At 34.1% G+C, this 15,705-nt stretch overlaps 4 protein-coding genes and 1 long non-coding RNA gene across 5 annotated transcripts; 1 reads left to right on the top strand and 4 right to left on the bottom strand.

Moving 5' to 3' along the window:
• The first annotated feature begins 1,074 nt into the window (after positions 1 to 1,074).
• On the top strand, positions 1,075 to 3,009 carry LOC106118516 (uncharacterized). The gene is made up of 3 exons (XM_013313176.1): positions 1,075 to 1,206; positions 1,515 to 1,731; positions 2,665 to 3,009. Exons 1-3 carry the CDS (start codon positions 1,076 to 1,078, stop codon positions 3,007 to 3,009), a joined length of 693 nt encoding a protein of 230 aa, XP_013168630.1. The 5' UTR covers position 1,075.
• Positions 3,010 to 3,858: 849 nt separating this feature from the next.
• On the bottom strand, positions 3,859 to 5,883 carry LOC106118600 (uncharacterized). The gene is made up of 3 exons (XM_013313269.1): positions 5,709 to 5,883; positions 5,040 to 5,256; positions 3,859 to 4,255 (listed from the first exon to the last, which is right to left on the bottom strand). The coding sequence occupies exons 1-3, from the start codon at positions 5,861 to 5,863 to the stop codon at positions 3,911 to 3,913; spliced, it is 717 nt and encodes a 238-aa protein (XP_013168723.1). The 5' UTR covers positions 5,864 to 5,883; the 3' UTR covers positions 3,859 to 3,910.
• A 2,911-nt stretch (positions 5,884 to 8,794) lies between these two features.
• Positions 8,795 to 11,267, bottom strand: LOC106118587 (uncharacterized). The gene is made up of 3 exons (XM_013313255.1): positions 10,787 to 11,267; positions 9,871 to 10,126; positions 8,795 to 9,222 (listed from the first exon to the last, which is right to left on the bottom strand). The coding sequence occupies exons 1-3, from the start codon at positions 10,861 to 10,863 to the stop codon at positions 8,818 to 8,820; spliced, it is 738 nt and encodes a 245-aa protein (XP_013168709.1). The 5' UTR covers positions 10,864 to 11,267; the 3' UTR covers positions 8,795 to 8,817.
• Positions 11,268 to 11,290: 23 nt separating this feature from the next.
• Positions 11,291 to 13,210, bottom strand: LOC106118515 (uncharacterized protein DDB_G0271670-like). Its single transcript, XM_013313175.1, has 3 exons — positions 13,134 to 13,210; positions 11,451 to 12,992; positions 11,291 to 11,358 (listed from the first exon to the last, which is right to left on the bottom strand). Exons 2-3 carry the CDS (start codon positions 12,985 to 12,987, stop codon positions 11,291 to 11,293), a joined length of 1,605 nt encoding a protein of 534 aa, XP_013168629.1. The 5' UTR covers positions 12,988 to 12,992; positions 13,134 to 13,210.
• A 2,042-nt stretch (positions 13,211 to 15,252) lies between these two features.
• Positions 15,253 to 15,538, bottom strand: LOC106118604 (uncharacterized). The gene is made up of 2 exons (XR_001227922.1): positions 15,494 to 15,538; positions 15,253 to 15,326 (listed from the first exon to the last, which is right to left on the bottom strand). It is a non-coding gene; the product is annotated as an uncharacterized LOC106118604 (long non-coding RNA).
• Positions 15,539 to 15,705: the final 167 nt, after the last annotated feature.

Here is a 15,705-nt window from a genome sequence, read left to right as displayed (position 1 = left end):
CTTAAGCCTTTCTTGAATTCAATCCATCATTCAACTTTTATGGTACTATTAGCCAAATATTTATTCATTTCTTATTTTTATATACGCATTCTCGAGTAACACAGTAAAACAGGGAAAATTAATGGATAGGTTAAGTTAGACATCTCCGAGTCCGAGCAATGGTCATTTTGATTTTCTGGGGACATCCAGTGGCCGCTTGTTCGTTGTTTTCTTTTGCTATAAAAAAAACAAGACATTAGGAAAGACCTATATGTCTTATAATGGACTGAGATTGACTAATGATGTTGATGCAGATGGCATTTAATGAAGTCTGGGCTTGCGACATTGTATAAAATAAGTTTTAACTTAAGTATTAAACTAAGTATAAAGTACCATAATAAATCGGTCGTGAAAGCGCAGCTTATAGCTCGGATGAACTTGAACTTTGATTTGCAATAAAAATATTTTATAGCTACAATAAAATGTGTTCTTTATTCACGTTGTTAAAACTATTAACTTTTTTATTAGAATAAACGTTGTAGTGTTAAAGTTAACCTTTCCTTACCCAGTTAGATACACATAGTGTTTCTTAAAGCAGGTAACTTTGAATTTTCTTTCTTATATTATCGTCTTCTTAACATTATGTAAATGTATGTGAGATCAAATCTACAGTTATCATCTTCTAAATTGTTCCGTCTTTAAAATAAACTTTAACACTTTTATTGCCCGTAACAAAATCTGTTGGTGGCTCTACCTCTAAAATACCACGACCACTTAAAAGACAGGCGTGAAGTGGAAATACCGCGTTTCGTCTGTAGACGAATCTACTTCATTCTACTTTTCATCAGCTCACTCGAAACCTACTTTAAATCAGTGACTAGGCCATAATCAACCACGCAGGCCAGTGTGCTATGACTTTAAATTTCTTCGTAGATGTATGCGGCATCACGATGTTTTCCTTCACCGTAAGAACGTCGGATGAATGTAAATCGGAAATTACGTTGTTTCATGGCGAGCTTTAAACTCAGGACCTGCAGATTGCAAGTTAAACTTGAACCCAATTAAATGTATTATTTTTCTTTTTTATCACAGCAGTATGCGTTTCATTATTATTTGCACCATCTTTGCCTGCGCTGCAGTCAATGCTCTGCTACATTTAGACAAGAATAACAAATGGCGTCGTAACGATGAAGTCTTTAATGTCATGGATCCATTTTACTATGATTTGTAAGTCTAATTATGTTCAATGATTTACGAATATCTAAAACTGTACTTACTGGTCCATAAATATGACTTATACCTACGTTTTTCCAATGAATTATTTTGTACTTTATCTTAAAATTTTTGCGATTTACTGGCAGTCACCTGCGACAGTGTCCGAGCAGAATTAAAAGAAAAATTGTTTAGTGTGTGTTCTTCCAAACGTTTTTTCAAAACATCTATGTTCTGGAGACTCCTAACATACATTCTAACTTTCGCATTTAAAATATTAGTAAGATGTAAAGGATTCATTTAAAAGACAATAAAAATTTTAGGTCCCTGGAATCAGGCGATTTATTAGATCCAAGGAAACGTTTCTCTTCTATCGTCACTTTAGCCATCTCAGTATACCTGAAAAGCAATGAAACGGACCATGAGAAACGCGTCAAAGAATCTGTCAGAAGAACTAGAAATGAGCTTGATAAACCTTCGGACGCTATTAGTGGTACAATGCGAGCTATCCTTACTCAACTAAGAGGTATTATTGATAAGGTAAGATAAGTCCTAATTGATTTTAAACACTCTGTTTTGTACATTATTCTTCTTCTTGAGGTGCGTCAGGACTAACGAAGGTTGGTGATCAGTTCTCCAAATTTTCTTTTGTCTCTTGCGAGGCAAAACAGTTGGGCGACATTCGCAGTTCCCGTCCACTTCCGAATGTTGCGCAACCAGGATTTCTTTCTGTTACCAACACTCCTTTTATTCATAAATCAATTATTTTGGGGCATACATTGAAAATGAAAATGAAAAAGGATTTATTGTTTAAACAAAAATGATACATACTAACATTTGTGCCGGGACTTCCATTTGAGCATTCATAACGGGCTTGTGATTGGAAGTCCCGCTCTTCCGTGTCACATAAACAATATCAATGGTACCTTTTTAATCTATATATTATATAAAGACAATTATTCTTTAACAAACAAAAGAAAATACAAAGAGTTTATTAAAATGTAAAAATAAAAATGACAATAAACTAATTATTAATTTCTAAATTAAAAAGTAAAAATGAACAGAAATGATAGAAAATAACAGAAAAACACTTTTGTGTAATTTAATGTGTGTGCAATACAGGTCTATTGATTGTATGAATGTGTGTATTTGTGTGTATGTATGTATGAGCGTGTATATATATGAGTGCATGAAACATTACAGTAATAAATTACAACAATTATATATGTATTATGGTTATACTAAGTTGATTTGAAACTCAAAAGTAAAGGGACTGAATATTAAGAATATTGTGTCATCAAAATATGTCGAGAATTTTAAAGCATTGGTCAAATATTAGACTATTTTTGCTCTCTCTCAATAGAAATAGGAAAAGGAGGTCTCATCTCAAGTGAGTAGGAATCCAAAATAAACCTATACCTTACAAAGTCATGCATAAAAAGAAAATAAAGTTAATTTTCAATTATATTCCAGCCAATCAACGACGTAAAAATAAGTTGTCCTCCCGATGCTGACCAGAAGTCTTGTGACGAAAGACTGAGGATGTCACATGACAAGAACGAAGCAACTTGTCGAGGTTATATAAAAAATGTTGATATGTACGAGAGAGTAATTAAACTGATACATAGTAAAAGAGTAGAAGAATTGAGGGATGAAATAAATAGAAATTGGAGAGTTAGTGACGATGATGCTTTGAAATACTTCGCTAGATCAGCAGGTGGTAGACATTCTAAACTTATGAAGGAATTTAAAGAGCTGTATGAAATACAATCTCGTGAATCTTTCAATTGTAATATATTGAATTTACCAATCTTCTGAATTAAAGTGTTGATTTAATTAAATTTGTCTTTTTATTCACATCGAATAAGAGAAATATTAAGACAATGCTTTGTACTCTACTCTTAATATTTTTCTTATGAAAAGCGGCTGAAAATGTAAAAGCATGCAAATACAGGGGTCTAGGCTCCGAATATCATTTTGTCCCAGTCGGCGTCGAGACCCTTGGTCCGTCATCTCGGTCAAAGAATTAGTTTAGCTGTCCAAAGGGGGAACGCTGCCAGTATTTTCGGGACCTTGTTCTCCTCCTTGGACTCCTTTTAATCACATATTTTAGTGAATTTTTCGTTTTTTTTTTTAATATTTGATTTTATTTCATAGATTTAAACTATATGTAATTCTAGAAATAAGGTTTATACTAAATTTCTTTTCAATATTAGTAATTCGTAAGACGTAAAGAGTAAGATGAACATTGCATTAAAATCATGCTTTGTACTCGTAATAGTTGTCGAATGACGAATTGCATATCCGACCTCTTTGGTATACAAGGAGTTAGCATTCTACCAAAGAATTGGCATACTGGCCACTGAGAACCTTTGCCTTTTTAATAAAGAAAAATATAGTTATTTAAAAATATATGAACTGTGGGGGATATCGACGAGTCAATTTCCATACTCGTGTGCAGCTTTGCCGTACTGACGTTACCAGATCTACCTAATATAATTTATGTTATTCATATGAGTATGTAGTTACTCGTATTTATTTGTGAAGATTGCATTATCAAAGCCTACACATATTTCAATAATTATGATTTCTGGTAATGACTAATATCAGCGGACGATAAAATGTGTTGAAGCTAAGAAAATGAAACACTAAGTTTTTATGGTATGGACCCATAAAATATAAATTCATTTTAATGAAAACAATTCAAACATTTGCATAACTATGTCATAAGTATCATTGGGAAATTGCAAGGAAAATAATCTTGAAGCATCATCTTGTAAACCTCATTCATATCACAGAAAAAGTCCTTGTAAGTTCTTGTCGCTGCCTTCTCAAAGAACGAAAGAGCTTGTTCATCGCTGCCTCGTCTATGTCTTAAAAGATGCTTCATGAATCTAGCACGGTTGCTAGCCTGTTGACTGCTCGTCAGTATGTCGTATAATTCAACATTCTTGTAGTATCCATAACAATAATCTTCTCCATAATTATGAGTTTTATTCAGATTCATATCGCATTCAGATTGCGCTGTGTTTGGTAGACAGGATGCTTTGACATCTGTTAATGGCTGGAAAAAATTAAAATATTTAGTATTTTCTTCGCATATGCTTAATAAAGCTGTAGATAAGCGTCAATAGCCTAATGGTTAAGAGTACGGATTTCCGACCAAGAGGTCGGGGGTTCGAATCCCGCCATTCGACTATTGTCGTAAACCATATCCTAGCACAAACATACAGCTTAGTTGGAATGGTTAAAGAAATATTAGTAAATTTACAAAAAAAATCTGCTAATATTTTTACTAAAAAAAAAAGATGCAATTACTAAAGACTTTCTTCTTTTCTAATATTAAAAGACTGAATGGAAACTATGAATTAAATACTTCTATCTCTTTATCAGGACGCACTGTCTGTTTCAACTAATCCATTTACGATACAGCTCCTACAACTTAGTAGTTATTCTAACATCATCATCGTTATCATGCTGTGCTTTTCCCTTTAGAGGGTTGGCAGCATAATATACCACTTTCCATACATCTCTATGAGCCGTCATATCTTATTTCACTACTTTCTTACGCATGTCCTCTACATAAAATGTCATATCATCCCGGATTTATTACATAATTCAAATTAATATATCTTATTAATATTATAAATGCGAATTTTTAAATATGGATGGATAGATGTTTGTTAGAAGTTTTCTTCAAAACGGCTCAACGGATCTTGATAAAATTTTGTACAAATGTAGAACGTAGTCTGGAACATAGGCTACTTATTAAGTTTTTTAAAAAACACGCGGACAGAGGCGGGTGACAATTAAACGTAGGATAAAGAAAGAAAGTTCTAGAATCTCACCTGTTGTATGACTGACTGGAGTAAGATCAATAGAGATCTCATAGGCGATGCTATCACATCAGCAGGTTGGTCCAGCTGTTCTCTGGTCTTTTCCACTGCATCTTTAGCGCGTTCTACGTCATCGATTACGTCACTTGTCACATACATGTACATTGCGAGAGATATGACAGAAAAGAAACGCTTGTGCGGATCACCATCCTCCTCGATGTAGACTGCTCTAGAGAGTAGAAACAATTGGTTCTAATAATATTTAGGTCTAACATTAATCATTAAAGTTTAAGGGTACGATTTAGGGTGGGAGCGTGGTCTTTAAAATACTACGGTCAGTCACAGAAGCAGGGGGAAGTGGCTCAGGTTTTTGTCACGTAGTTGTTAGTTTTTCTTTTTCATAATATATAAATCACTTGCAATTTAAGTATGCAGTCTTATACAATAAAGACGAGTATGAGCCAAATTATTTTTTTTTCAATTTTTGCCCGTGAACTGATTAAAAATAATTATGAATTACTACGTAGAAACTTAAGTTACGTAGAAACTTAACTTAAGGGGTTTCTTGGCATATACTACGACTGGTCACCGAAGGAAGGGAGCGGTCGTAAAAACTAAAAAAATAGGTCACGTAGTATGTGTATGTTCCCTTATTTTATGTTTAAGCTAAAATATACTTACAATTTACTGTAATAATCGTCAATTTCATTCATAAGTACATCACTGTTACGCCATTTATCATTAGAACTCTTCATCTCCACGCCATGACACAACAGTACTGCCAACACGACGATAAACATTCTGAAATACAACAAAATATGTTTTATTAGAGCCATATATGAATTGTTTAGACAAATATAACGTGTTTAATGATTTAATACTTGAATTATTTTGTAAAGAAGTTTATTGCATATAAAAATATATATTGCATTTTATTAACGACTTTATCGTGTGATTTTAATCACCTATATGTACATATGTGTTATATAATATTTTTTACATAAACATTGATACATAAAAATGTTAATATAACTTATTGTGCTTTCAAAGATAGACAGAGATGACAAAATGTTTATACAGCTGACACCCGCGAATTCTTCCGCGAGGAATTAAAAAAAAATAATAAGTAGTTTATGTATTCGAAACTAAGTTCCACATTTGTAGCGAATTTCATAAATATCCGATGAGCCGTTCCAGAGATACCTTCAAACAAACATCCATCTAAACATTCGCATTTATAATATTAGTAAGATTTGTCTCAGAAACCATCGGTTAGTATGCAATAAATTCAACATTTCTCAAACATATTTTCTTAAGTCATATTTTAGTTATTTTACATCGTCTTATTTATAACAAATCACCCTTTACTTTTCGCAAATATAACTGTACTGGATGTCGCCAGCAACTCCGTCTGCGCGGAATTAAAAAATAGTAGCCTATATGTTTTTCCAGACTATGTTCTATATGTATACCAAATTTCATCGAGATCCGTTTAACTATTCTGGAGATACATTCAAACAAACATACATACATCTAAACATTCGCATTTATAATATTAGTAAGATATTAAAACAGCAATGTTTTTTTTCTAAACATCGGCACTTCATTAGACATTATTATCCGTGGTCTGTTGACACGCGTCAAATTCACTACGGTAGCGGTTCCCACGTACCCCTCTGTCAGGATTCGTCACGGATCCTGCAGGAATTGCTTGTTCCTATAGATTTTAATATTGGTAGAGTATGCTCTACTTTGAGTTAGTAAATATTTTAATAATCTTGAAAAAACAAAAAACTAATTACTTTATACACATCTAATCTAACTTATATTATAAATGCGAATGTTTGGATGGATGGATGTATGAAGGTTCCACGACGGTTCGATGGATCTCGCTGAAATTTGGCATACATGTAGAACATAGTCTGGAAGAACACATAGGCTACTTACTAAGTTTTTTCTTAATTAGCAGCTAGTATTATAGTAAATGCAAATGTATGGATGGATGGATTTTTGTTTGAAGGTATCTCCAAAACACCTAAATGTAGCAGCAAGATGTAGAATATAGTCTGGAAGAACACATTATTTTATTATTTTATTTAATTCCACGCGGACGGAGTCGCGGGCAAGACTTTGTAACTTATAAAAATACAAAAAGACTATGTAGAAACTATTTAATAGGTGTAATTTATTAAAGATATTTTATTGTTAAATCTATTATTGTAGGATAATTATTTGTAGACGAAAACATAGAAAGCTGTACTTATATCTTTGTTATAAATGGTATTGATAACCGTCTGTATGTCTGTACACAATTATTCTATAAGATTATTGAAGACAATGCCTTTATCAAAAAAAAACCTTCCGCGAAATGAAATATAGATAGAATATTTTAATAAGAATGATGGTTTTAAAATAACTGTATTCTATTATAAAACATGTATTTAAATACTAGCTGTTGCCCGCGACTCTGTCCACTAATCAATAATAATAAAAAAAAAACTTAAAAATTAATCTATCTGTTCTTAAAGATGTTCTTCATCTATGCCAGATTTTAGCGAGATTCGTTCAGCTGTAGATATTTTCAAACATCCATCCATCCATTAGTCCATCCAAAGAAAACAGATATTGATAGACAATATTACGAAGTAGAGCAACATTTAGTCTACTTGATTTCAATAGGGTTATCATACAATATGGTGTACAATTATGTTCACACGCGTAATGATATGAGTGTAAAGGTTACGGTTGAATTGAGAGAAAAATCTAGGTGTTTTTGTAGGGGTAGACAAATTAATCTTGAAAATATAATAATAAACTTTAGAAGGAGCGTCGGTGGCTCAGTGGTCAAGCACTTGATTTGCAATCTGCAGGTCCTGGGTCCAAATCCCGTCATGTACCAATGTGTTTTGTGATTTCCGATTTACATATGTACATTTATCCGACGTTCTTACGGTGAAGGAAAACATCGTCATGCAACCTGCACATATCTGAGAAGAAATTCAAAGGTATGTGTGAAGTCAACCAACCCGCACTTTGCCAGCGTGGTTAACTATGGCCTAATCACCCTTAACTTAGGGTAGGCTCCGAGGCCCTCGGTGGGGACGTATAGTGAGCTGATGATGATGATGATGAAACTTTAGAAACAATTATTCAGGTGAAACTGGTTTACTACTTGATTTTAATTAATTAAGCACCACTTAAACTAAATCTACATTAAGGCTCTACAGAAGGCAACGTAAATCTTTGAAACACGGCGATTTTAGTCGTTAAGCGACTTACAATTTTATAGATATTCACAAACAGCGCGCATCGCCGACATCTGACATCGTCAAAGTCAATCGCTCGCGCATGATTTTCAAGATCGTCGTGGGAAGTCATTGGAATTTTCAAGATGGCGGAGCAAAGATATACAGTTGACATGTATTCGCTACACGTGTACGGAGCGCGTGCAATGGGATTCTTTAGTCGCGACCATATTACGATGGACGAATTAGGTTATCACGTGTACAAAGGGCCGTTAACTAATCAGTTGTTTAGTGTACATTTGCCGTACTTATCTACCCAAATGGACACACAATAACCGAAGACATGAATCCAAGAGTTAGAGATGGATGGATGTTTGAAGATATCTCCAGAACAGCTGCATTGATCTTGCTGAAATTTGGCATAGATGTAGAACATAGTCTGGAATAATACACAGGGTACTGCACCGTTATTTCTAATGCCGCGGGCAACAACTAATACATTTATAAATGAAGAAAACCATATTAAAAATTACATTTTATTTCATCTAAAAGACGTATAGCGGTGTACTAATATTATTACAATCAAGGCTACCATCGTTTTGCAAATCAGTTATGAATTGGTACAATTTGGCTCTCAATTGAAGAGAATATCTTGCAGACTCCTTCGTTTCTGATAACGTCTTCTGGACAAATTCAAATACCTTCAACACTTGGGATACGTCTTTAGGACTTTTCTTTTTATTCTTTACATGACTCAAAGCTTTTTTAATAGGATCTCCAATAGACAAAGTCTGTGCCCGATTATATTCCAGCATTGTTTCCAACACTAAAGAGTGATACCAAATGTTAGGGCAGGATTCCGCTGCAGCAATCAATTTGGATAGATAAGCTATGTTACATTGCCATACTGGCATATCTTTTTTACAGCTGGTCTGGATCATTTCTATAGGCTGGAAAAGTAATGATTTTAGTTATAAAAACAATTGAGCATCTGAGTATGAAGTACAGAGTTGTTTATGATGAATAAGAGCGGCCCTTAGTGTAGATTTGTGTAGTGAAAGTAAATTATAAAATTGATGATATGCATACAAAGTTGATTTTAATAATACTAATGTACTAGTTTAAATAATAGATTTAGTAATGACAACTCCAATTGCTATAATAAAAAGCTTAAAACAGCTTGAGTTTATACGCCAATTGGGAGAAAAACGAAGCAAAAATTGTCAATTTCAACTATCTTGCTAATATTATAAACGCGAATGTTTATATGGATGCATGGATGGATGTTTGTTTGAAGGTATCTCCAGAACAGCTGAACGGATCTCGATGAAATTTAGTATACATATAGAACATAGTCTGAAAAAACACATAGCCTACTAATTACGTGTTTTCAAAATTCCGCGCGAACAGAGTTGCGGGTGACTGCTAGTTTATTCATAAAAATCTGTCCTGCGAGTTTCACCTGCAGTGACTCTTTTAATGACTATACGTCATCTCTTTCATTCTCCTTGCAACAAACAGAGACAACATGTCTGCAGTCGAAATCTACAATAATATTGGCACAAAACAAAAAATGAATAAAAGTATAAAACACTCACGCCTCCAATTACGCTTTTAATCAAATCTGCAATCCGTCTGACAGGAGCGGCCATTTTTACTGCATTAAAATGTTTCCTCGATGCGAACAAGAACATAGCCAAATCATAAGCCTTGTTATATTTATCTATTTCAGTGCTATTATCTGACTGTAAGTGTACCAAGTTGTAATAGATCTTGTTAAATTCAAGATAGAAATTTTCTATAGCTGATTTGATATATTTCTCCCAATCATCATTGTCTTCTGCGACTTCAGCTCTAAAAACAAAAAATCCTGCCACTTAGAGAAATAATAAGATCGATACCACACACATTATTATGTTAATTCAAGATAAAATATAATCCAAGTTGCAGCCTATAGTATAATTGTTTATTTTTTATAACAGAAGGGGGCAAACGAGCAGCGGGAACACCGAGGTGTTCAACGACGCCCATGGACATCAGCAATACCAGAGGAACCGCAGATGAGGTACCGGCCTTTGAGGTGGTGATAAGCTCGCTTCTTGAAGGACCCTAAGTAGTAGCGGTTTGGAAATACCGCCGAGGACAGACCATTCCACAACGCTGCTGTGCGAGGCAGGAAGTTTCGCGCAAACCGCACGGTTGTGGATTGCCAGCCATCGAGATGGTGTGGATGGAACCTGGCGGTCTGTCGTGTCCTTCGATGACGGAACTCGGCGGCAGAAATCGTTGGAATCGAATTGTTTTGTCTATAACAAAATGGATGGATGTTTCTTTGAAGATATTTCCAGAACTGTTAAACTGATCTCCACGGTATTTGGCACACATATAGAACACAGTCTGGTAGAACACATAGGCTTATGTTTTTTTTAATTCCGCGTAGACGGAGTCGCGGGCGACAGCTAGTTAAAATATATATTAGATTTGGTTACCTAAAATTACTTAATTTATACTTACAAAGCTTCATAATCTTCTTTAAAAATGGTCAAGAATATGTCCGTATTTACGAGCAAATCAAAATCTCTTTCAGACATCACTTTCTTAGTGTAATTAACTAAATCTTTTATAAAACCTTTATTATTTAATATGTCTAATGCTGTAGTTTTTTTGCCCGATTTTTTTTCGTCTGGAATATTATTTCCTTTGTTGTTTCCTTTTGAATGTCCACTATCGTTCTTTCCACCTTTTGAAGAATCCTTTGTGTTTTTGTTTTTATCGTTACCTTCCTTTTCGGATTTTCCACTGCTCTTATTATTATAGTCTTTGTCATTTACATGTTCTTTTGTGGAATTTTTAAGATTTTGATGAGTTTCATTAGATTTTGATGTTTTATTATCTGAGCTGGATGATTGATTTTTGTTATTCTTTGATGACTGATTCTTGTCACTTCCAGAGCTGGAAGACTTTGATGACTGATTTTTGTCATTTCCTGAGCTTGATGAATTTGAAGACTGATTTTTGTCATTTCCAGAGCTGGAAGACTTTGAAGATTGATTTTTGTCGTTTCCAGAGCTGGAAGACTTTGATGACTGATTTTTGTCATTTCCTGAGCTTGATGAATTTGAAGACTGATTTTTGTCATTTCCAGAGCTGGAAGACTTTGATGACTGGTTTTTGTCACTTCCTGAGCTGGAAGACTGCTTTTTGTCATTTTCAGAGCTGGACGACTTTGATGACTGATTTTTGTCACTTCCAGAGCTGGAAGACTTCGATGACTGGTTTTTGTCACTTCCAGAGCCGGAAGACTTTGAAGACTGATTTTTGTCATTTCCTGAGTTTGATGAATTTGAAGACTGGCTTTTGTCACTTCCCGAGCTGGCAGACTTTGAAGACTGATTTTTGTCACTGCCAGAGCTGGAAGACTTTGAAGACTGATTTTTGTCATTTCCTGAGCTTGAGGAATTTGAAGACTGGCTTTTATCACTTGTAGAGCCGGAAGACTTTGTAGATTGATTTTTGTCACTTCCAGAGCCGGAAGACTTTGATGACTGATTTTTGTCACTTCCTGAGCTGGAAGACTGATTTTTGTCATTTCCTGAGCTTGATGAATTTGAAGACTGGTTTTTGTCATTTCCTGAGCTTGATGAATTTGATGATTGATTTTTGTCATTTCCAGCGCTGGACGACTTTGAAGACTGATTTTTGGCACTCCCAGAGTCGGAAGACTTAGATGACTGGTTTTTGTCACTTCCTGAGCTGGAAGATTGCTTTTTGCCATTTCCCGAGCTGGACGACGTTGAAGACTGATTTTTGTTATTTCCTGAGCTTGAGGAATTTGAAGACTGGCTTTTGTCACTTGAAGAGCCGGAAGACTTTGAAGATTGATTTTTGTCACCTCCAGAGCCGGAAGACTTTGATGACTGGTTTTTGTCACTTCCTGAGCTGGAAGACTGATTTTTGTCATTTCCTGAGCTTGATGAATTTGAAGACTGGTTTTTGTCACTTCCTGAGCTGGATGAATTTGAAGACTGGTTTTTGTCACTTCCTGAGCTGGAAGACTGGTTTTTGTCACTTCCCGAGCTGGATGAACTAGAAGATTGATTTTTGTCATTTCCTGAGCTTGATGAATTTGAAGATTGATTTTTGTCATTTCCTGAGCTAGAAGACTGGTTTTTGTCACTTCCCGAGCTGGATGAACTAGAAGATTGATTTTTGTCATTTCCTGAGCTTGATGAATTTGAAGACTGGTTTTTGTCACTTCCCGAGCTGGATGAATTTGATGACTGATTTTTGTCACTACCCGAGGTTGAATTGGATGAGTTCGAAGATTCATTTTTATTGTTCACTTTTGATGATTGACTGTCATCATTTTTATTATTCTTTGAATTTTTCGATTGTTTATTAGCTCTCCTAGTGAATATGTCGTCTGTTTCTTCATCATCAAATTGAGCAGCATCGAGGGCTTGTCTTAATTTTTCTAGTACTTCCACAACAGTTGCTGCATCGAACTCGGTCCCCTTTCCTTTTGTTTTACGTCTACTTGGAGATAAAGTATCAATATCAACTAAATTTAAATGGCCACCACCAACAACGCCGTTGAAATTTGGCAAAACATCTGATGTTAGAAGATTGTCAGTAGACTGAAATGGGAGACCTGATACTTCATAGTCCACATTAGCAAGGATAACTATCAAAAGTGCCAAATGTTTGCCAAACATTTTTACTGAAAAAAAAACAATAAAAAATTAAACGTAAATTAAAAAAAATCTTTGTTACAGTATAATTTTTTTATTAATAAGCAATTAAATGCGTTTTTTTTACATTTAATATCTCAATTAAAATAATTTCGGACTAGTGTACTCACCCAAAAATGTACCATGTTAGTGAGAGATTATAAAATAGAATTTCCTTATTTTTGTATTACCTATTATAAAGTCTGAAATCGATTTAAAAAGAGAAATCGATATTGCGTAAATAATTGCTAATTTAATATTTTATTCAAATGATTTTTCTATTTGTTACGTCATCACGGTACATAGCTGACGTATCTAGAAAATAAGAAAAAAAAAGATCCAATAAGTACCCAATTTCTACGTGTTTATTTAGAGTTATAGTATTTTTCCAACAATTTGGCTGCTTGGAACTTCGTACGTATCCCAGCGCGTGGCGCACGGTAACGTGGTGTAAAGAGGGCAATGCGCTGCGCGCATATGACCTAGAGCTACCAAGATATTTGAATATACTTATACTTTATACACTAAGTAAAAACCTGACAACTAGAAAAGACATCGTAAATAATTTCTAATAACTAATTGTTCCCCAACTAATTTTTCATATGTTATTATATTATATTAAAATATCTTTCGAAACATTCAGTTTGTTCCTTTATTTCTTATTCATCATCATCATCATCAGCTCACTATACGTCCCCACCGCGGGGCTCTGAGCCTACCCTAAGTTAAGGGTGATTATTATTTCTTATTATTCCTGGCTAAATAACGCATATTTATCTCATCTTTATTATTATGCAACTTATCTATTTTAAATATAAATTAACAAAGGTGACATTTTTTAGCGTTAGTTTAATTTCAAATACGGGGAAATATTTAACTACTAACAATGTACTTCAACAAGATTCGAATCGAAACTCTTAGATTTGTAATCTTACCAACTAACCGAAAACCATATGGATATTATTGCGTACAAATTGTTTAATTTGTAAATATATAGACCGTGAAACTTACAGCTGGAACATGACGAATTGATTTTAATTACGTAGATGTACGTACGAAAAATGCTTTCGTCTCTTGTTAAGTTTGTAACATGCAATAAGACCAATCGACTAATTATATCTGACATTTGTTATGTAAGATGAAATAGAAATCGCTTGTGTTCTTTGGATAGTCTTTTTAATAAGGTTTTATAAATTGAATACGACATGCACAATACGATGCGATAAGATGATTTTGTTTTCATAGCCTTCTGTTTCGGTTTTTATTATAATTTTTTTTTATGTATCATAAGGTGGCAAAAGAGCGAGCGGCCACCTGAAGTCGCTGATATAGCGAAGTGACCGTTGCCCATAGACATACGCTATTGCATATGCGTTGCCTAACTCTAATCGACGGAGGAGAGGATGCACTTAAAGAAAATATATTCCCTTTCCATGCATCCTCTCATCCGGAAAGTCCACTTCCACTTCCCATCCTTTCCTTATAAGAAAAAGGGTGGGAAGGGAAAGGGGAGGACATAATTTTAAACTACAACCTTAAAAGTTTATTTAGCAAAATATGGTTAGAAAGGACAGGTTCCTACTATGATATTTTATTAGTAAATTACATAGTTTTTAAGCCAAAAAATTTATTCAATAATATCTGGAAACAGAAGATATTTTTATTTAAAGACTGAAAGAGCTAAAAAGATTTTTCAATTTCTTAAGAAAGCGAGGACCTTGTGACAAAATATTATTATCATCACTACCATCATCATCATCGTCATTATCATTGCTAAATAAATTGAAGACACGATGAAATGCTTCCTTTATACGACGAGGTAACGACAATAGACCATTTTCATCATCACTCTTGCTTTTTTCCGTGTCTTTCGACTTTTTAGACGAATTATCATCAGAGCTATCGCCTTTTGAGTTACTATCAGATTTTGAACTCTGATTACCGGAACTATCAGAACTTGAACCAGTTTTTCCTGAACTGTTACTTTCTCTTCGACCGCTGTTTACACTTGAGTCACTCTGATTTGTAGAGTCCTTATTGCTTTGGTTGGATGGACTTGATCTACTTGAAGTCTGCGCATTAGTAATCGGAGATCTTTCTACTCTTTGTATACCTTGGTCTCCATCTAATGTTTTAAGTGTATCTGACAGATCGCCGGGAAAACTGTCCTGTTTAGTTATTCCTCTAACAGCAGCATCTAATTCTGTATTTGTCAGTAAGTCGTCAGGAAAAAGGTTTTCATTTGGTTCCTTTGGGAATGCATTGCATTTTGCAATAAAAGAAACGATTACAAGAAACAGCAAATGTAATATAGTCATATTGAACTGAAACAAATATAAAAAAAAAAACAAATTATTTATTTTACTATTATTTAACAAAAAAAATTGTGATAAATTTTTATTAAATTTTAAAACAAAATTATATTTTTTTATATCAAAAAAATTAACTGCAATTTAATAAACATGCAATGAATACAGTAATGTGTACTTACCCGGTACAAACTTACAATATAAGTAAACGAATTTAATCACGAAAATTCAAATTTTTCCTTATTTTACACATTGATATGCGTAAAATCAAATAATAAATTCATTAAAAATTAGTTTAAATTCAAAAATAATGAAAACAATTTTTTTACACGAGCTGTCGCCCGCGACTCTATCCGCGCGGAATTTAAAAAAAACTTAATAAGTAGCCTATGCG

The sequence above is a fragment of the Papilio xuthus genome, unplaced genomic scaffold (genome assembly GCF_000836235.2).
Source record: "Papilio xuthus unplaced genomic scaffold, Pxut_1.1 DF827570.1, whole genome shotgun sequence".
NCBI lineage: Eukaryota > Metazoa > Arthropoda > Insecta > Lepidoptera > Papilionidae > Papilio > Papilio xuthus.
This window is presented reverse-complemented; position numbering and strand designations above follow the sequence as displayed.